The sequence below is a fragment of the Ochotona princeps genome, chromosome 5 (assembly GCF_030435755.1).
Source record: "Ochotona princeps isolate mOchPri1 chromosome 5, mOchPri1.hap1, whole genome shotgun sequence".
Taxonomy (NCBI): Eukaryota; Metazoa; Chordata; class Mammalia; order Lagomorpha; family Ochotonidae; genus Ochotona; species Ochotona princeps.
Window position 1 is genome coordinate 105517749 of NC_080836.1, and position 20551 is coordinate 105538299.

The window sequence follows — 20551 nt, forward strand, 5'->3', positions numbered from 1 at the left end:
AACCGTTAAACACGGAAAACTGTTTAAATCCCTGTGAGCCCAATCACAAAACTTCATTAAACAGCTCCGCCCTGGAATGTGGCACCGCGAAACAACACGTTCCTCCCCGCTGCAGCCCCAGAGGCCTGCAGGCATCTCCTCTCGGGCTGGGGGTGTTGATGCCTGGGCCCTCGTGCGTTCACACCAGGAGTGTCACCTGGCTGCATCCCTCCTCTCAGGAACTGCTAATTCCCACAGGTGGAATTGAGTTGTCCCGCCTCGCAGGGGTTCACTTCAGTGGCATGACACAGCTTGCCACGTGACGTAGACAGCCACGTGTCCCCCACCCCTGGCACTGTCCTCTCACGTTTCCAGCCAGGCTGACAGGTGAGGAAGGCTCGGCTGTCATGCTGACTGCTGGGCCTCACACTGCCGACGGCAGCCATGATCGTTTGGTGTCTTGTGGCGGTAACTGAAGTACCATTGCGTGTCATTTTAAGAGGTGGAGCTTCTCCAGAGCCCTCGGTGCCCTCGGTGTCCTGGGTTAAGGTGGCTGCACTGGCAGGAACTCAGAGGAGTGCATTCCTGTTGGGTTCCTCCAAGGGAAGGGCAAAGTATTGGGGTCCCCAAATCAATTCTCTGTCCAATAGCAAGGTTAAACAACAAGGTTGCCAGGGAGGAGTCCCAGGAGCTGGTGGGGCGACACCTGGGGTGCCACTGGAACACGCTGGGCTCCATCAGGATTGTCCCACCTAGCGGGTTCCTCACAGAGCCAGCTGGTCCTTCCCGGTGGCGGCAGCAGTCAACTAAACAAAGAAATAATCGTAGCAGTAAATAGGTAAGATGTAAGATTAATGTAAAATGTATTTGTATGTCTGCACATTAACATCAAACAGAAAAGATGTCAGCATATCTTTACCCTTAATAGGCATGTCACAAGAATACTTCTTGGGAAAATGGAGTAGAAATTACCTTATTGGGGCCGGCACGATGGCTCAATTGACTAATCCTCTGCCGACAGGTGCCAGCATCCCGTATGGGTGCTGTATGGTGTCCTGGCTGCTCCCAGTTTCCATTCAGTGCCCTGCTCATGGCCTAGGAAAGCAGTAGAGGATGGGCCAAGTTCTTGGGCCCCTGCACCAATGTGAGAAACCAGCAGGAAGCTCCTGGCTCCAGGCTTCAGATCAGGCCGGCTCCAGCCAGTGTGGTCATCTGGGGAGTGAACTAGCAGATAGAAAATATTTCTCTGTGTCTTCTGTTTGAATCTGCCTCTCCAATTAAAAAATAACTATTTAAATTACTTTTTTGTGCAAAATATTGAAACTTGCAAGTAGTTCTCTGATAATACATGTTGTCTTGAGCTGTTGGAAACCTCCTTGTATGCATGGATTTCAGTTTTTGTTTGGTTGATTGGTTGGTTGGTTGTTTTGTACCAGCATACACTCACCCTTTAATTGCCTGTTCCAGGAACTTGTGAAGTACCCTCGTGTAACGTGAGGGGCCGATTTGTGTGACTTTTCTTCCGTTTCGGTTGTTAGAGCTCTCAAGCCCTGGTTTTGTGTCAGTGCGCCGGCTGGCATGGCTGAGCAAGTCCATCACAGTGCGTGTCCTTGCCTTCAGTACCCTGTAGCGTGTGTTCTAAGAGACACCTCTGCCAGTCTGTCTTGAAGAACACTGGATGGCCTGGGGTTGGGGGTGGCTTGGCTTTGTGCTGTGCAAACTCGAGGAGTCGCCCAAGTCCCGGCTCGCCACGAAGCTGGGGTCACATTTCCTGTCCCTAGTAATATCACCTGCTCTCGTGAGGACATTGCACAGTCTGGCTTCTTTTCTGGGAGAGGTTTCTTAAGAAGTTTGTTATGGGCTGGCACTATGGTGCGGTGAACTAAACCAACACTGGCATCTCCTATGGCTGCTATTCGAGTCCCAGCTGCACTTCCAATTCACCACCCTGCTAATGCACCCGGGAAAGCAGCGAAAGATGGGCCCAGAAGCCACCCCTGGCGTTAGCCTGGCCCGGCCCCAGCCATTCCCCTGTGCCATTTTGGGAGTGAACCAGCACATAGAAAACACTCTCTCTCACACACACACACACGCACACACACGCCCCCACACACACAGATTTTCAGATAAATAAATAATGAAAAGAAGTCTGCTCACACTTGCAATGAATGCCCTATCCCATAGCAGACTGCCCGTCCACGGCTGACTGTCCCTTTCCCTGAGTGTGTCTCTGGTTGTGGAGTCATGACCTCCGTCCGTGGACCATCCAGGAGCCAGCGGAGCTCAGCAGCCCCACACCAGCCCCGACCTGTTTTCTTGGAGGCTTCCTGGGATGCAGTGTTTTATCTTTCCAGCCTTTATCATGGCCTTACTTGTTGGTTCCCCAAAGGTGTTTGGCCTGGGGCAGCCCTCACATCTGCAAGTATTTAGTAGATTTAATAAGATGCAAATTCTGCTTTTGCTATTGGGAAGAAGAGGGGTGGGCTTGGGGAGTACAGCTTATGATGGGTTGCCGTCATAGCAAGGCTGGAAGGGGCACCAAGCCCCAGAGACAAATGGAGACGTGCTAAAGGGGCTGACACACAAATGTGTGACATGGGGGTCCCTGGGGAAGCGTTTGGGCTTGGACTGTAGCCAACAAAATAGGCACCAGGGGTAAACAGAAATCCAGAGGAAAGCAGGGAGTCGGGCGTGCTGCTACGCAGAGCTGTGGCCCGTCAGATGACAGCAGGGAGTGCAAGGGCAGGAATCCAGGCAACCGTGAGACACTTAGAGACAGGACTGACGCGCCAAGAGAAACAGACCCAAACAGGAGCGCTGAACGTGAAAGGAAGTCCCCGACACGTGGACGTGCAGACTCCCATCAGCATAGTTGGATTTCAGTACTAGAGGTCAAGACTTAAGATTCGCCCATCTCTGTCGTCTGAACTTTGGAAGCAGGTGAATTCCCTAAGGAGGGGTTGGGGGAGGCAACCCATTAGCTAAACTTGGAGTTAAAGTCTTCACTAAGGGCTGCATGAAGAGGAGCCATGGACAGAAGGGGTGATGAGAAGGAAGGCCAGTGGAGCTTAGAAAGGAGATGGCCCTTGTGCCCTGAGCCCTAAGGCGGACCTTGCTACCCGATGGTGGCATCCTTCGCCAAGAGCTGGGGCCAGCCTGGAGTCTGCGTGTGGCTCCCTGAGCCAATGAAGGCCTGGAGGCCTGTGTCTCTCCCCAGAGTTGAGAGGCCCTCTGGCTGTGTTTGAGGTGCCACGTACCCCGCCCCCCCCCCCGCGTCTTCTGAAAGGACACACAGCCATGGGAAAGCCAAGCCCCTCAGAGGCAGCGCCCAGCAGTGCCACCAGCAGACAGTCCCCAAGGGGAGACACTCTCTTGCTGTGTCCTTGGGTTGCCTCCCCAGGTCCCCCAAAACGATGTCACCCCATTCTTCCAGCAGAGCAGAGCTCAGCAGTCCCCAGGGGAGCCCCCTGGCGTCACACCCCCCTCCCAGCACCTCCCCCAGGTGGAGTGCTCACAGCCTTGGTGCCCACCCCTGACTCACTCCCTGTGGACCTGCTGTCCAGGACTGTCATTCAGTCTTCCTCGTTTGCAAACTCTTCCCCCAAACCTGATTGCCTGGGATACCAAGCGCAGGAATTCTCAGTCCTGTGGGATTGTTCACCCTGCTGGGAGAGGGGGTGAAGCCCTAGTTTATCCCATGTCTCCCCTAGCTCCTCTCTCACAAAATTGTGGTAGGTAGGCCACATGTGTCTTCCTCTAAGTCACTGGTGAAAATATCTAACGAGGCAAGCCCAGAAGATGACTCGGTGGCTGAATACCAGCCTTGCACATGCCAGGATCCCACGTTGGCACCAGTTCGTGTCCCGGCCACTCCACTTCCCAACAAGCTCCTTTCGTGGCCTGGGAAAGCAGTGGAAGATGGCCCAAAGCCTTGGGACCCATGTTGTAGGCCCAGAACAAATTCCTGGCTCCTGGCTCCAGCTCAGCTCAGCTCAGCTCAGCTCTGGCCATCGTAGCCACTTGAGGAGTGAACCAGCGGACAGATCTTTTCCCTCTGTCTCTCCTTCTCCCAGTAAATCTGCCTCTCCAATAAAAATAAATCTTTTAAATACATATATTTTTTAAAAACCTCATTGCTAAAGCAACAGGAGCAAATTACCACATACTCATATTACCTCTGATTGTAAATGGCTTAAACTCATCAACCAAATGTCGTAATTAGTAGACTGGATTAAAAAATAAAACCCATCTATTTGTTGCCTATAAAAGACACATCTCACCAACAAAGATCAGTGGAAACTATCTCATGGATTTTGATTGGTTTTGGTTTAATTTTTTTCATAACTCATTAAATTCTTCAGTGACTCATAGATCATATAGTAGCATCATTTTCTTCAAGAAGGTTCTTAGTTTTCTTTTTCCTTTTTTCAGCGGCACATTAAGCATTCAGTGGCATGCTATTTGACTTCATGGCATTGCAGATTTTTCTTTTTATCCCTGTTGTTTATTTCTTTTGTGGCTTTTCATTTAAGGGGATGTATAGTAACTGTGTAATGGAGACTATCATATCCAGATGTGAGGATACAATGCAGTATGCATCTCTATTTCCAGACAAAGATGGGCTTACAATGAAACTGTTCACTATATCTTGACAATAGGATGCTGGACTCTCTGCCATTGTCCATGCCCTCAATGATGGACATATGACTGTGTATGAAGAACTATACTGTTGTAATAATAATAATAGGAGAAATTAGTGCAGACAGGAGGGGATTTGGAGAGGGGATAAGGGAATCCCAGAGCCTGTGGAAATATCATAAAGTGATAGTAATAAAAATGAAAAAAAAGTTAAAAAAGAAAATATCTAATAAGGCAAACAGTCCCATGGTTTGCCCTTCAACCGTGCCTCCTGGTTGGAGCGGGGAGTGACTCTGAGTGGGTAGTAAGCTGTGTCCATCTGCTGACATCTGCCTGCCCAGCCCTTCTAACTCCCTGTCCGGGTCCAGCTGAGCCCCTCAGAAGGCCAAGGAGGAAAGGGTGGCAGGTGGTAGCTGGCATTAGCAGTAACACATGCCCCCGTGAGGCTGGGGTGGATGGGGTCAGTGAAGCGGGAGACTCATGGCTGTCAAGTCATTGGAACCCGTCTGCCCTTAGCCCTAGCCCATCGGCTGTTAACACAAGACGGTGGACCTTCACCTTGTGTGTGGGTTTGGGGTGCCACATCCTGTCCCGGTCCCCAAGAAAAGAAAGCAGAGATGTGGAGGGAAGGAAAGGACCAGGAGATGGGAGGAGAGGCCAAGGTGTTGCCTCAAGCTCTGCTCTCTGCCTGCCTTCCTTCCCGTCCACCATGATGGGCTTCCCCCAACTCTGAGACCGCCCCGTCCTCCTGTGGTCCCCGGACTGCCGGCCAAAATGCAGCTCATCTTTTCCAAGAAGCTTCCCTCCAGGCGTGGGTGGATGGTCCCTGTGCTTTGGAGAGGCAGGGGCTGGAGAGCAGGCTGGCTGCACAGAAAGTTAACTGGAACACTCACAGCTGTAAATTTTTTTCTCTGGAAGATTCTATAAATCCCGACGAGAGGGTGCTTTTCCCGTGTGCAGTCAAGTGAGTTGTGCTGATCTGAAAGAATCTGAGCTTTGCTCAGATCTCCCAGTGACCCCCAATCACATCCCACCAGGAAATGCCGCCGCCGGGTTCTGGTGTCTGCACATGAACAGCACTCCCCTTTTGCCTCGGCAGCATTTGGCACAGAATCCATGCACTGGGGCGCCGTCTTGCGAGAATCCTCATGGAAAAGGTTACGATTCTGAGCGTTAGGACTTGAAAGGCCAGGGATCAAGGAGCCAGGCCCTTTAAAATTGGCAGGTGCAGTGGCTCAGCCCGTAATTGCAAGGTGTAATTGCAAGTCAGTCATGGGGAAACCTATTTAAAAGTCACAGGGATTTTTTTTTTTTTTTTAATGAAAAGCCCAACCAGTCCAGAGTATCCAGGTCTTCCTGGAGGTGAAGGTGGGGGAGAGGGCCCTACAGACACCCTAAGATTCCTCGGAACCCCACCTCCTCGGGGCAGGCGAGGCAAGTGGGGCTTCTGCCTTGGCACGGCAGTTGCCTTCTGCGCCCGGAAGGCGCTCCTGGACGATCCTTGCTACCCGCGTCACCCTTGGTTCCTGTCGCAAAACACTCAAGGCAGACCCGCGTACAGGAGAAGGCTCAGTCTGGCCCTCAGCTGACCACGGTCTCCTTGCTGGCAGAGGCCCGAAGGGGCACGTGGGAGGCCTCCTCTTGAAAAGCCACAGTCACATTTCTACCCTGTCCCTGCTGAGACTCCTGGGGTTAAACTCCTGCTCATGCCAGGCCCACCGTCTGCACAGCGTCCCCTTCAGGCGAGCCGTGGACTTCACCCAGAGAAGGAGCCCCGAATCCATGTTCAGCTCTGGCTCTCTCACAGCGTGGAGCGTCCCTGCCCCTGCCCCTCACAGGAGTCAGTCCGCATCAGCACAAACACGCACTCCTGGGAAGCCTGGCCAACCAGAGCCAGGGGCCTCAGGCCTTACCCGGGAGGCCCAGCCAGAGCCGGGGCCGCAGGCCTTACCCGGGAGGCCCAGCCGGCCAGAGCCAGGGGCCGCAGGCCTTACCCGGGAGGCCCGGCCGGCCAGAGCCAGGGGCCTCAGGCCTTACCCGGGAGGCCCGGCCGGCCAGAGCCAGGGGCCTCAGGCCTTACCCGGGAGGCCCAACCAGCCAGAGCCAGGGGCCGCAGGCCTTACCCGGGAGGCCCAGCCGGCCAGAGCCAGGGGCCGCAGGTCTTACCTGGGAGGCCTGGCGCTCACTCAACGCCCGCAGCACAGCCAGGACAGGTGTCGTTGGCACAGTGGCCTGCCACAGCCAGGCATAGACACAGACCTTGAGGAGGCCACTGGCCCTCGGGGCAGGGACAGTCCTGTGTCCCAAGTCGAGGTGCTCTCAGGAGAAGCCAGCGGTTTGGGTGAGTTTATCCTGAAAGAGCCGATTGTACGCACCTGCAGCCCCATTTGTTCCAGGACATGCAGAGCGGCCCTGCTCGCTCCTGTGGAAACCAGCAGTGTCACTTACAGAAAGAGCATGCTGAGGAGGACAAGTGTCCCATTCCTGGGTGCTGCTCTTGGCCCCAGGACGAGGGAGGGCTCTGCCAGCTGTCAGGGGTAGGGGACTGCACATGCTGTCAGGCCAAGGCGAGGAGGGACGTATGGCTGGAGATGGGCGGGGCGAGCGCCCTGCAGCCTGGAGGGAAGGGCTGTCGGGGAGCTAGCCTAGGCCCCCCCGGGCAGTGGGCGCTGAGCTGAGAGTGGAAGGCCAGGGGGTGTGAGGTGTGAGCTAGCCAGAGGCGGCAAGCGGACAGGCAGGACTATTGCCACTGGTTCTTTTTGGGTTTTTTTTTAAGATTTATTTATTTTTATTGGAAAGGCAGATATACAGAGAGGAAGAGAGACAGAGGAAGATCTTCCATCTGATGGTTCACTCCCCAAGTGGCCACAACAGCTGGAGCTGAGCCAAGCCGAAGCCAGGAGCCAGGAGCTCTTCTGGGTCTCCCACGTGGGTGCAGGGTCCCAAGGCTTTGGGCCGTCCTCGACTGCTTTCCCAGGCCACAAGCAGGTTGCTGAATGGGAAGCAGGACCATCAGGATTAGAACCGGCGCCCATATGGGATCCCGGCGCGTGCAAGGCAAGGACTATAACTACTACGCTATTGTGCCAGGCCCACCACTGGTTCTTAAGGTTTATTTGTTTATATATTTGAAAGGCAGAGTGACAAAGAGAAAGCAAGTCTCCCATCTGCTGGGTTATTTCCCCAATGACCATGACGTTCAGACTGATTCAGCTCGACAGCAGAAGCCAGGAAGAAACTCTGGGTCTCCCACACAGGTGGCATGGACTCCGGTACTTGGGCCAGCTTCCGCTGTTTTCCCAGGCACATAAGCAGGGAGCTGGATCAGAAGTGGAGCTGTTGGGACTTGAACCAGCATTCTGATTTGTGATCCAGTGTGGCAGGTGGCACACTGCTCCAACACAGCAGCCGCATCCCTAAGTCTCTTGATCCAGGCCCAGCACTGACACTCCGCCATCACAGACTGGTTTCCATGTCCCCACGTCCTCACCAAGCTGGGCCAGCTACGGCTGCAAAGCCTAGAGTGGATACAGGTGGCCGCGCCCGCAGCCTCCAGTCCTTGATGGCAGGGCACTCCCTGAGGAGCTGTCTCAGCCTCAGGAAAGCTCAACTGTTGGTCTCCCCCCTCTTATGTTTCAGAGCAAGAAGAAAACTTTGAGTTCATCATTGTGTCCCTCACGGGACAGACGTGGCACTTTGAGGCCACCACATATGAGGAGCGGGACGCGTGGGTGCAAGCCATTGAGAGCCAGATCCTAGCTAGCCTACAGTCCTGCGAAAGCAGCAAGAATAAGGTAAGGCGTGCGTGGTGGGCCGGCCGGGCCAGGCACAGGGAGGGCCAGGTAAGGCGTGCGTGGTGGGCCGGCCGGGCCAGGCCACTGCTCTGGGAGGGGAGTGAGCATGAGACCCAGGAGAGAAAAGCATTGATACGCCAAGTGAGGTTGACCAGGTGTTCTCTGTGAGCAAAATCCAAGCAGCTGGTAGGTGGGAGCGCGCTGTGTCGCCGCGGCTGCCCTGAGCTCTGCCAGGTTCTGCAACAGCATCTTGACTCTCCCAGCTAACCCCGGAGAGATGGAACTGGGCTTGTCATGGAGGGGCAGGGGGAAGCTTTGGGGCTCTGAGTGTTTGTGCCAGCACATTTATTTCATTTGAAAGAGAATATACCCAGATGAAGAGTCCCACATCCCCACGCATGGCCCAGACGCAAACCCACATCCAGCTGGGAACAGCCTCTTGCCAGGAACGTAAGCGGAAAAGAAGGGCAGGATACATCTGTCTCCGAAACCGCGCACAAGGATCAGCGTGTGTTTTCTTCAATAATTACAGAAAATCCTTCTTGCCGTTGTTTAGCCAGGGGGTTAAAAAAAAAAGGATTTTAAACTGTATTTTCTAGGCTGCTACCCAGCAGTATTTCTGATTCAGAACTCATTTTTCCCGTCAAGTGGCTTTATTCTGATGACGGGATGTTTCTGGGCCCTTTGCTGGGATTTGCGGCGCTGAGAGAATCCCTCAGTGTTTTCAGACCAGGGTCAGCTGAGCAGCAGAGAGGGACGGTGCCCGGCAGCCTGCAGCAGCAGCGTTTGTAACCAGTTGGGGAAGTCTGAGCTATTGCTCGCTGCTCAGCTGCATCGTTAAGGGAGTCTGTCTCTGTCACCCTCTTTAACCAGGTAAACCAGACAACAGTCATTGTGACTGTAATAATGTAATTTTGTTCCCTTTTTTAAGTGTGGCAGAGAGAGCCCCTTGCCTACCTTCCGAGGGCCCTGGCTCACTGGGCCACATCCACCTGTAGCCAGATGTGGCTCCCCAGGTGATTGTCCTTGGGGTGCCGTTGTCCACAAGCGGCAAGGTCATCCCCACACCTCTGGATTCGCTGCCTGAGCAGGAGGTGAGGGCGGGCATCACTTAGCAGACAGGTGCAGTTCGGTGCAATGGAAATAAAACGCTCTGTCTCCTGGAATCAGCCAGCCTATCAGAATGGATGGCATCCCACCTTGGGCCGATGCTAGTCCCTGCCTTGCCCTGCGATGTGGCCCTGCAGCTCAGGAGCGTGCTTGGTGTCCTGCGTGCCTGCCGCTGCAGAGACCCGCCACGGGCCTGGGAGCGAGCTCGGCAGCCACCCAGCTGCCTGTGGGTGACCAGGAGTGGGCGCAGACAAGGGAGCCAGCAGACTAGGGGCCAGCAAAGCACAGAAGTACACAGGGGGAGAGTGAGAAGTGTCCCTCTGTGTGTACACACATGTGCGTTCCACACAGCAGTCTGAATGGTTACACCTGCTTGGAATACTTGCATAGCAATCCATTGGGGATTGAAATCTCAGTAATTCCATGGTGCTAATTAGCGACAGTCATTAGAAAGTTATAATTTATCATTAGATAATAAGTAGTAAATTGTTTCTCATCAAGGAATTTGACAAGGCCTGGCTCAGCTTATGAAGAATTCTTACAGGGAAATCAAGCATGTTATAACCATCCTAGAGCTTGATGGGCACCTGACCCGACATTAGATCTGTATTTACTAAATGGAAAACTTCAAAACTCGGCCTCCCTTTACCCGGCGCCTCCAGTCCAAGGACCCCTCCTCAGTAAGGGACGTGCGCAGGTCTACCGAGTGAGCTCTTTCCAGTGCTGTTTATGAGACACGAAGATTGTCTACAGCCTAAAGGGTCCTCAGGGAGAACCAGGCAGCTGAGCCACCGGTTGGTGGGGTAGTCTGCACCCCCTTAAACTGGGGGGGGGTGGCATGCAGTGATGGGCAGGTGTCACCAGCTCCCAGGGATGGCCTCAAGGCAGTGACGGGCAGGTGTCACCAGCTCCCAGGGACTAGTCTCAAGGTAGTGATGGGCAGGTGTCACCAGCTCCCAGGGACTGGCCTCAAGGCATTGCAGACCCAGCTTTCCGAGAGCTCCTGTGTGAAGACAGCAGGTGCACCTTGGACCAAGACGGGCGTGTGGCCATCAGTGTCGTCTGCACTCGGCACAGATGGCCTGCCGTAGTTCACAACTTACCGGGGCCTGCTTCCCTCTGCGCCTTTTCTGAACTGCCTACAGTAAGCACACATTCCTTTCCTCTTCCGTAGAGGACCTTGAAGTAGAAGTGTCCAGCTCCTCTCCCACTCACCGAGCCCCCTCCAGCACCGGCGACTTGGTTGCTGAGTCAGCCGAGCTCTGCTGTGCTGACAAGTGGCCCTCCTGGTCAGGACGTGCCAGGAGCCTGGGGTTGGCCCCAGCCCACTGCCTTCCTACCCTTTCATCTTCATCTACAACAAAAAATTCCTCCAGCTGTTCCCCTGTGCATCCACAGCTGATCCAGAACTCGGCCCCCGGCCCATGCCTGCCAGAGTCCCCGCATCCGACACCCCTGGCTGGGGCCTCCCTTGGGGACAGGGGCCCTGTGATGAGCACAGCAGCACCTCCTTGACTGTTGGAAGTGGCCCTCTTGTGTGTGTGCAGGCCCCCACACAGCCTCTGTCTCTGGCTGCGGTCACTGGCGCCAGGCCTCGTCACTCACCTGTGTCCTTTCTCGCTCTCTCCTGGTGTCCAGTCACGACTCACAAGCCAGAGCGAGGCCATGGCCCTGCAGTCGATCCGGAACATCCGTGGGAACTCCCACTGCGTAGACTGCGACACGCAGAGTAAGTGTGGGCGGGTGGGGCTTGGGGTCAGGAGGGTGTGAACTGCTCTGTGGGACCCAACACTCCCCACCAAGGCCTCGCCGCCCACCCGTGCCGCTCCTCTGCTTCGAGGCTGGCAGGTGCACGAACATGCCAAGAGCAGCCATCATGGTGGTAGCACAGGGCTCAGCTGCAGCTCACACCCTGCTCCTTCCATGGAAGCCACCCTTGACTTACCCAACTGCCATTGGTTCGTTCCTGCCCTGTGCTCTCTGTGCGTTTTGTTTTTTTATTTCAGAATCGTGTGTTTTTGCCTTCGACTGATGTATGTCTTTCCCCCTTTTAATTAATCTTCGGTTTGGGACAGACTGTCAAGCCTTTGCTTGAACTCATGCTCTTCGTCTGGAAAGCCCAGCCCCGGAGAGCTTGCATCCCCTAGTTTTCTGTCCCTTCAGAGTTTCCCAGTTTGGTTTACTTTCATTTTATTTGAGAGATAGACAAGCGAACCGCCATCTGCTGGCTCAGTCCTCAGACACCTGAAACCAGGAACCTGGAACTGCCCCCAGGTCTCCCCAGGGCCACCCGGCCCCCAGGGCCACCCGGCCCCCAGTGCTGCAGCCGTTCGTCAGGAAGCAGAGGGGAGCAGAACCTGGCACAGGACGAAAGCTCCCCGCGCGACACCGTCACTGCTGAGCTGCCCACCCCCCCATGCATGTGTGGTAGCGTTTGGAAGAAAAGGAAGTCCAGTGCAAGCCGGATGGGTGGCGTGGGAACCAGACACGGTGCTGCCAGGAATTACATGCATGCCACATGGTTGGTCATGGCCATTCCGGGGCCTGAAGCTCAGGGGCCAGGACACACAGCCAATGATCATCCGTCCGGGCACGTTGGAGGGGTGGCGGCCCCTCTAGGACCCCCAGCAGCGGGTGGGATTGAGTAGCTGCAGGTGGTGAAACGGTTTTTGATGCTAGAGGGAGAGCGGTGCTGTGGCTCACGGAGGCACCGGGGCCTGCTGATGAGCAGAGTTAGCCTCAGCGTTCTCCAGCAGGGAACAAACGGAGCCTGCCGGGTGGGTGTGAGCCCGCACCCAAGGGGAAGTGGAAGGGAGCGGCAGAAAGGCTCCTGTCCAGACAGGTGCGAAGTTTGTTCCCTAAGTTCCTTAGGCACCTTTTTGAAAAAAGGCCGATTGACTGATTTGAACTGCAGCGTGATGGGAGGTCCAGCTTCCACCTGCTGGTCTGGTCTACAAGAGACTGCAGTGCTTGGAGCTGGGCCAGGCTGCCCTCCGTCCGGGTCTCCTAGGTGGCTCATGCAGTCTCATGCTATACCACGCAGTTTTCGTATTTCGTCCGCGTTGGCCTTTTGCCGCAGGAAGCTGTGCTCAGCTGGCAGGTGTGGCCCGGGAGCTAGCCCAGCCACCCTGGCTGAATCTATCACAGAGCCCCTGTAATCCAAGCCAGCAGGTGGCACAGCGCAGTAACTGCTGCTCTGAGGGCCTTACAGCTTGGGAGCCTCAGGGTGGGAGCTGAGACCAAGACAGGATGGCAGCCTTGCAAGGGACAGACCAGAGGAAGAAGAAAGGCACAGGAGTGGGGGTCCTGGCAGGACTGGCCAGGGTCAGGGTCAGAGCCCTGGAAAGGAGAAACCGGGCACTGGCAGTAGAATGCAGCAAGTCAAGTTAACCGCCTACGGTGCCAGTATCCCATGCTGGTACTGATTTGAGTCCTAGCTGCTGTGCTTCCAATCCAGCTACCTGCTGTTGTACCTGGGAAAGCAGCAGGAGGATGGCCGAGTGCTTGGGCTCCTGCCCCAACATGGAAGACCTGGAGGAAGGGCCTGGTTCCTGGCCTGGGCCAGTGCTGACCATCGTGGCCATGGGTCTCTGGGTCCCGGTGTGTCTCTAACCCTAGCTTTGGGAAATCATCGATGGGTGTGTCCCCACGGCGGGGGTCATGCCTAGCCGTGGGATCGCAGAAAGAAAAGCCTGGGTCTGGGAGTGGACTTCCTTCAAAGCCAGCACATGATCTGAACGCCGTGGAGGGGTGTGAGGCAGGCGGCACAGGGGCCGTACACCAAGCCTCACCCCCGGCCCCGGGCTGGGGCAAAGCAGAAGGGACACGGTGGCTCTGGAACCGCGGGAGTGATGGGCACAGCTCAGTGGGGGCAGCGGGCACAGCTCAGTGGGGGCAGCATGTGGAGAGCGGGGAGGGGCGGGACGTCCAGCCTTGAGTCAGCTGGGAACAGGAAGGACCAAGGCCCCTGGGAGGGCACTTACTGTTTGTCCTGTGACACGCAAGGCCTGCCCACACCTGTCCAGGTGCACACCACACGACCTCCCCCTGTTGGAGGTCGGATCCCCCATGTGCCCCTGAGCACTTTCAGCACGTCCCCAGATTGGCACGCAGAACAAGCTGGTTTTGTTGTAGTTGCTGCCGCAGCCACACAATCAAATATGGCTCTCAGTTGTTCCCTGGTCAGTTTTGCCCTCTTCTAAATCGCCCCCAGTTCCCACCAGCCCCAGGCATGTTCTCTGCTTTAGTCAGTCCCCCCCCAGGCCAAACCAGGCTGCTGTGTGTCCTCACACTTGATGTGGGGTTGCTCAGGAAGTGGGTTCAGGAAGGGAGTGTAGCTGAAGCTGGAGGGTATGCAGCAGGTGCACCAGGCGGAGAGCAGGCCTCAGCGCGGGTGAGACAGCTGAGAGAGGAAAGCTGCATTTTCGTGTTGGTGGAAGAGGACTGGCCTTGACCGGAACGTGTTCTGATTTGGACTTGGCACAGTCAGTACTGCCTGTGCAGCGGTTCCAAGACTTCCTGTGGTCAGCACTGTGTGTGGGCATCCTGTGGGCAGTACTGCCATGTGGGCATCCTGTGGGCAGTACTGCATGTGGTCAGTACTGCGTGTGAGCATCCTGTGGGCAGTACTGCCATGTGGGCATCCTGTGGGCAGTACTGCCATGTGGGCATCCTGTGGGCAGTACTGCGTGTGAGCATCCTGTGGGCAGTACTGCCATGTGGGCATCCTGTGGGCAGTACTGCGTGTGCAGCAGGTCCAGGGCTTCTTGTGGGCAGTACTTCCTGTACTCTGGTGTCAGCACTGCCGTGTGCTTCCTGTGGGGAGAGATCTACAGGCAGGCACCCATGGCACCCCCACTGTGCCAGTGGTAAGGAGGAGGGCCAAAGCAGTGGGTGTGAGAGGAAAGGACCAAGACTGGCATTATGGCACAGTTAAGCTGCCACTTGGAATGCCAGCATTCCATATGGGCACTAGTTTGTGTCCTGGCTGCTCCACTTCTGATCCAGTTCCTTGTTAATATGCGTGGGAAAGCAGGAGCAGGTGGACCGAGTGCTTAGGGCCCTGCACCCACGTGGGAGACCCCGGAGAAGCCACTGTGACCATTTGGAGAATAAACCTACAGGTGAAAGACTTTCTGTTTCTGTCTCTCTGTCTGACTCTGTCTTTCAAATAAATAATTCATTGAAAAGTTTGGGCTTGAGAGTGAGCAGTGATTCTGGCTGATGCTCAGGGTCCTGCCTTGAGGACCTGGCTGGCGCTGTGCCGCCCGCTGAGGGGCGCACATGTGCAGAGAGGGCCGGGGAGATTGGTCCAGGACGCCTGCATGGCCTGGAGCAGCTGCGTCTGCCGCTCAGAAACAAGACGTGGCGCTGTGTGTGGCTGTCAGCACTCGCATTGCACGGAGCCCGTGGGGTGGGCTGAGCTCAACCTGAAAGAAGAGTGGACCCAGAAGAGAGGAAGCCGGCTGGGGGTTGGAGGTGAGGGGCGAGTCAGGAGGAGATGCTGGCAAGACGCAGCCACCAGGAAATCAGGAGAATGCGCAGAGAGGCTGTTGACCGTGGTGCTAGGAGAGGGCAGCCTTGGAAGGAGCCAGCCTGCTGAAAGGGCTCCCACGGCTCCAGCCCGCCCCGTCCGGTGGGCAGGGGAGGCTGGGTTGCAGGGCAGGTGTGCAGAAGTTGGGCAGGAAAATACAAGCCACAGGGGAGCAGAGTGGAGAGGCAGACTGCTCGCCCGTCTCCCCTTCCCTAAACACCCATGCCACAAGTCTGGGCCTCAGCCCCACACGCCCCGTGCCACCTGTGCCCTGCCTTGGCTGGCACCTTCAGGCATCTCCTGCTCGTGCTGGGGTGGGGAATGGGTAGGACGCCTCCGTTTCCTGTTCCCAAACAGGGACCATCTCAGAATCCTCTTGTACCTCCGCCTTGGGATGCTTCCAGGACATGTCGTCAAGTTCAAGGGAAAGTGAGCCTCAGGGGTGAAGAAATCCTGTAGTGGTTTGGGTTGTTTTATTTGTAGGGTTTTTTTTTTTTATCATACATCTTTCCCATGAACTTGAAAATAAAGGGCTCTGGTTTCTGACCAATGAGTCCAAGGCCACACATAGAATAAAGGACAGTTGCTCGATGAGTTAAGTGTGACAGCAGCCACTCTGGTGTACCTGGCATAGATAGTTGGATACTCGTGGCTGAGCTCCAGCCCTCGGCTCTGGCAGTGGTGAAAGTCCCCACCTTGGCCTGCTGAGTGCTCCAGCACTGAGGGCGTGTTTGTTGTCTCAACTGGCTCAGCATCCTCCACAGTGGCATCCTTGGTTTCATAGTACAAAGCATACCGCATCCTTCCTGTGGGGCATGGCTCATGGAGCCGGTGGCGGCATAGCCAGGGGACCGGACCCTCCTGAGAACCGAGAGTGCCCCGTGATGACCCACCAAAAGGACCACTGAAATGCCCATGTGTGCCTCCCCGGCTCAGACACTCACAGACATGTGCGTCACGTACCTAAGGAAGACTTCCGCTAATGCTCATGGTCAGGGCCTGGGGACTGAGCAGAGCCATGCTCTCGGCTTCCCCGCTGTGGGGATGCCCTCGGTGGATGCCAGGCCCCACATGGCCCAGCCCTCTCTGTAGGATGTGGAAGCTTTGGAAAGTTCACCCTTCTATCCAGCTCAATACTTGAAATTGTCTGTTGTATGAAACATGTCAAGGCCTTGGCTAAAGCCAGGTTTTTCGGTGTTACTAGAACATGCCAAGACCTTTGAGATCCTGAAATCGGCAGTGAGCATTCACTCCAGTCATGTGACTGGGGAGCAGTGCAGCTGCTGGTGGTGGAATTTGGCTGCTCATTTGGCTGTAAGAGTCTGAAGTCTGGGGTCGGTGCATTGGCTCAACTGGCCAATCCTCTAGCATGGCACCCCGTATGGGCACCAGTTCATATCACGGCAGCTTGACTTCCCTTCAAGCTGCCTGCTTATTGGCCTGGGAACAGGGAAGGATGGCCCAGACCCTATGCCCACAGGGGAGACCCAGAAGTTCCTGGCTGCTGTCTTCAGCTCAGCTCAGCTCTAGCCATTGGGGCTATTTGGGGAGTGAACCAGTGGACAGAAGATCTCTCATCGCCTCTGCTTTCCATCAATCTACCTTTCCAATAAAAACAAAGAATCTTTAAAAAAAAAAACAACTCTAAAGTGTCTTAGCAGTGGTGGTGGTGTTCCCACTGTTGGCTCTTGCTCTTCCCGCAGATCCCAACTGGGCCAGTTTGAACCTGGGAGCCCTCATGTGCATCGAGTGCTCCGGGATCCACCGCAACCTCGGCACGCACCTGTCCCGGGTGCGCTCCCTGGACCTGGACGACTGGCCGGTCGAGCTCATCAAGGTCATGTCGTCCATCGGCAACGAGCTGGCCAACAGCGTCTGGGAGGAGAACTGCCAGGGCCGGACGAAGCCCTCCCTGGACTCCACCAGGTAGGACTGTGGGAGGGCGGTGGCCACGGGTGCTTAGGCCAATGGTGACCCCCCAGAAGAGACCTCGGCAGGCCACGTAGGAGTGCCACTGAGCGAGCCGGGCGACCTCCGCTTGCCGGACTGCTCTCAAGCACGTGTGGGGGACTGCAGCTCCTTCGTCCCTCATGTTGGTTTTAGACCTTGGAGATTTCTCTCCCCAGAAATGGATTATGCTTCTAGCGTTATGAATGATTGCATTTCTGGTGGGCATGACAGTACTGTTAACTCTTAATTATGAAGTTTTGATTCTTTAATTTGGTTATTCTTATATGTTTGATAAGCATCCGCTCTGTTGCTTCCCCCACCACACACACACGTAATTTTATGATGACAAAATATATTTTATTTTCTAAAACACATATCCAGCATACTTAATCAGCTGAGTTTGGCATAACATGTGCAGACGCCTCGTTAATGTTAATTGTTGCCCCGTGTAACAAACGCATTTGTTTTGAAGCCATTTAGTTTCTCATTTTTCATTGAGAGCTATTGTAAGCCACTTTGGAGAACACATGCATATTTCATGTTCCTGAGCAGTGGTGTGGCAGAGTGGCACCTGAGGAGGCCCGGGTGCGCCAGGCACCGTAGACCGAGCCGCTTCCGGCGCTGCATGAGCCAGTAGCTTGCAGGCTCGCTCGGGGGTGTGGGGTGTTGGGACTGATGGTGGTGATGCGGGTGGGGGGTGTGCGTGTGTACGTGTGTGTGTGTGTACATGTGTACTGGCGCTCACCTGTGAGGTCAGGGTGCGGGTCTGCTGCGTCAGCATAGAGGCAGAGGCTGGGAGAGGCTGGCACTCACCTGTGAGGTCAGGGTGCAGGTCTGCTGTGTCAGCGTGAAGGCAGAGGCTGGGAGAGGCTGGCGCTCACCTGTGAGGTCTGGGTGCGGGTCTGGGTGCGGGTCTGCTGCGTCAGCGTAGAGGCAGAGGCTGGGAGAGACCTCTGGCAAAGCTGTCTTGGCAGTTTTCTCAGCTGCTTTTGCTGGTGACCCTGTGAGCGTCCGAGCGTAAGAGCACGTCAGCCACTCGGAAACTGGTTTCTTGAGGGAGCGTCGTGACGTGGCGTGGCCTTGGTCTGTTGCCACTGCAGAGGGCTCTGTGGCGCTGCCTCTGGCCCACGGTCATGCACGGGACCCCTGTGTGACTGACCCTGCTGTGCATTAGCCCACTGTGAGTTTGGGAGGTGCCTTGGTTTCCGCTGCGTCGGCCTGAGAGCCCAGCTCCTTCGTGTGACTGCTCTGTGCCATCCAAGTGTGGGTGACTTTGCTGTTCACAGAGAGATGGCGTGCTCTGATGAGCTACACTGGTTTATTGCACACAAACATAGAAACCAGCCGGGCCATCCACTGTGCGTATTCTTAGAAGATGGAGTCGTGTTAACAGGTGCAGTGTTTCTATGAAGTTCATCCGATCTGTTCTGTGTATTAATAAATAAAAATCCAAAAACTACGGGTCATGGAAGGGTATGGTTTGGACCTAAAAACGAATAATTTTAAAAGTAGATTGACATGCAGGAAATATTGAAATAAGTTGGAAAAAATTTAACTCCATGCATCTCAGGGTGTGTAGAAGTAGCACTTTATTTTTAATATCGTAAGTTTGCAAAGTTTGCTCTGCTACCCAGTAAAATTAGAAACCTTTTAGACTGACTGAAAGCAAAGCTTTGGGTTGCTTTTTGAACTAATAATTGCTTTGTATTTATTTCAACTTGGTCCATGAGTGAAATCTCTGGAGTGCGGGTCCTTAGGTTGTGATTTACAAGTTTGAGTCACGCTCTCGGGTAATTAAGCCTGCTGTGTGTTCTGTGGAGACAGTCCAGAGGCCTCCTCTCCATGGAGGGCCGTGGCCACCCCCTGCAGGGGCCTCCTCTCCCTGGATGGCCGTGGCCATGGCCGCCCTCACTAGTCACGTGATTTTGCTCTGTTCCTGTCGGGCCCGGGGGCGGGGGGTCGCTCAGGGTAACTGCAGATGTCCACATGATGCTGCTGTCTGGTGAGATGAACACACGTGAGGATGGACCCCCCTAGGCGTCCACCCGGGGTTGGCTGGTGTTTAAATCGGGCAGGTATTCCCAGAGCCCCTCTTGGAGAAGGGACAGATGGCGGCAGCTGCCGTGTCGTTGAGCATTGGCGGGCTGACTCGGGATTCAGAGCAGGGTGCTTCCTCCAGGCGGTGTGCTCCTTGGAACTTTCTGGTGAAATGGCAGCTGAGCCGGAGTCTGAGTTAGGGGCTGGTCTCCAGGGCCTGGGGCTGGGCCCTCCCCAGAGCCTGGGAGAGCCTTGGAAGCCGGAGGCCAGCCGAGGGGCTTGCCTGGTGTATTGATTCTGTTCCCGGGAGGACTGAAGGCAGCCAGCAGGGCTGGAGGTGACGTAGGAGAGTAGCTGGACTCTGTGGTAGACTATAAAGGAAGTCCCCCCAAACACGGGCTGCCAGTGTCGCCACCTCCCCGCCTGCTGTGGCAGCCTCAGAGCAACGTGAAAACCGCAAGCCTGGAATGTTGGCATGCTGGGAACGTGGGCGTTGGGCCTCCCCAGCCTGGCCGCTCTGCTCTCCCTGGCGCGGTGGGTAGAAGCAGGTGCAGGCTGTCTCAGCGTGGCCCGAGGTAGCACCAAGCAGCCCTACTTCAGGAAACAAGTCTCTGTGGGCAGAGCCAAGTGTCAGCCCTCCAGGCTAGCTCTTCTGGCGAGGAGTCCTGGTCCATCACATCGCGTGCAGAAGATGCCTTCTGACAGTGAGAGAAAAGCAGACGTGTGCCTACCATCCACCCCGAGCATGCGCGCACGCTCACACACGGACTCAGCAGCATGGGGGCGGTGCAGGAGGTCATCGCCCGGAGCAGCAGCGCTCCCCGGGGCCAGCAGGGCGTGGGGACCCCCAGAGCATGGGTGCCTTTGAGCAGCTGGCTGGCCTTCCGCCCACTGTCCCCGCGCCCCTGATTAGAGCTGCTCGGACAGCCCGTAATTGGTTCTGGGGTTCTCAGCCGCCCCGAGAGCGGCCTGCCGCTGACTCGGAGCGGCGTTGTGATCAATCGAATCTGACGGCAGCTGAAGCAGTATTGACTTACCATTCCTAAACAGGGGAATCATTAGTCAAGAAAAGCATCTTTTAATTACTCTCAGGAAGAGGGGGAAAAAAATCTTTTTGGATGGATTCTACAGCAACTGACATTTTCCCCCAGTACATTCAATATTAAATTTATTGTCGCGCAAGGGAGAGGGTGCCCTCGGTCCCCCTCCGTAACGGGGGTTTCATTTGGAGAAGGAGCGATCGATGCTCCGACAATTAACTATATCTGGGGTGGAATCGCAGTGCCCTCTCTAATTGCTGTTGATGGCATCTCAGCTCACACTGAAAGCGCTGAGTGCAAGTGGGACTGTGGAGGTGGTGCAGGGCAGGCCGGATCAGCCGACCCTCTGCTGGTGACCACGTGCTCTGGCAGGGAGTGGAGCCTCCAGGCCCGGAGCCACCAGGTGGCATCAGGACTCGCCGTGTCACTATAGGCCAACATGTTGAAACAACAGCCGAGTGAATGTTGTG

General features: G+C 55.5%; 1 protein-coding gene across 8 annotated transcripts in view; it reads left to right on the forward strand.

Moving 5' to 3' along the window:
* Window positions 1-20551, forward strand: part of AGAP1 (ArfGAP with GTPase domain, ankyrin repeat and PH domain 1) — a 425687-nt gene that overhangs the window by 364539 nt on the left and 40597 nt on the right. For all 8 annotated transcript variants that reach the window (XM_058665165.1, XM_058665166.1, XM_058665167.1 and 5 more), the window contains 3 exons: window positions 8257-8411; window positions 11160-11250; window positions 16758-16980. In XM_058665165.1, the coding sequence (XP_058521148.1) occupies window positions 8257-8411; window positions 11160-11250; window positions 16758-16980 (469 nt within the window). The remainder of the gene's footprint in view (window positions 1-8256; window positions 8412-11159; window positions 11251-16757; window positions 16981-20551) is intronic.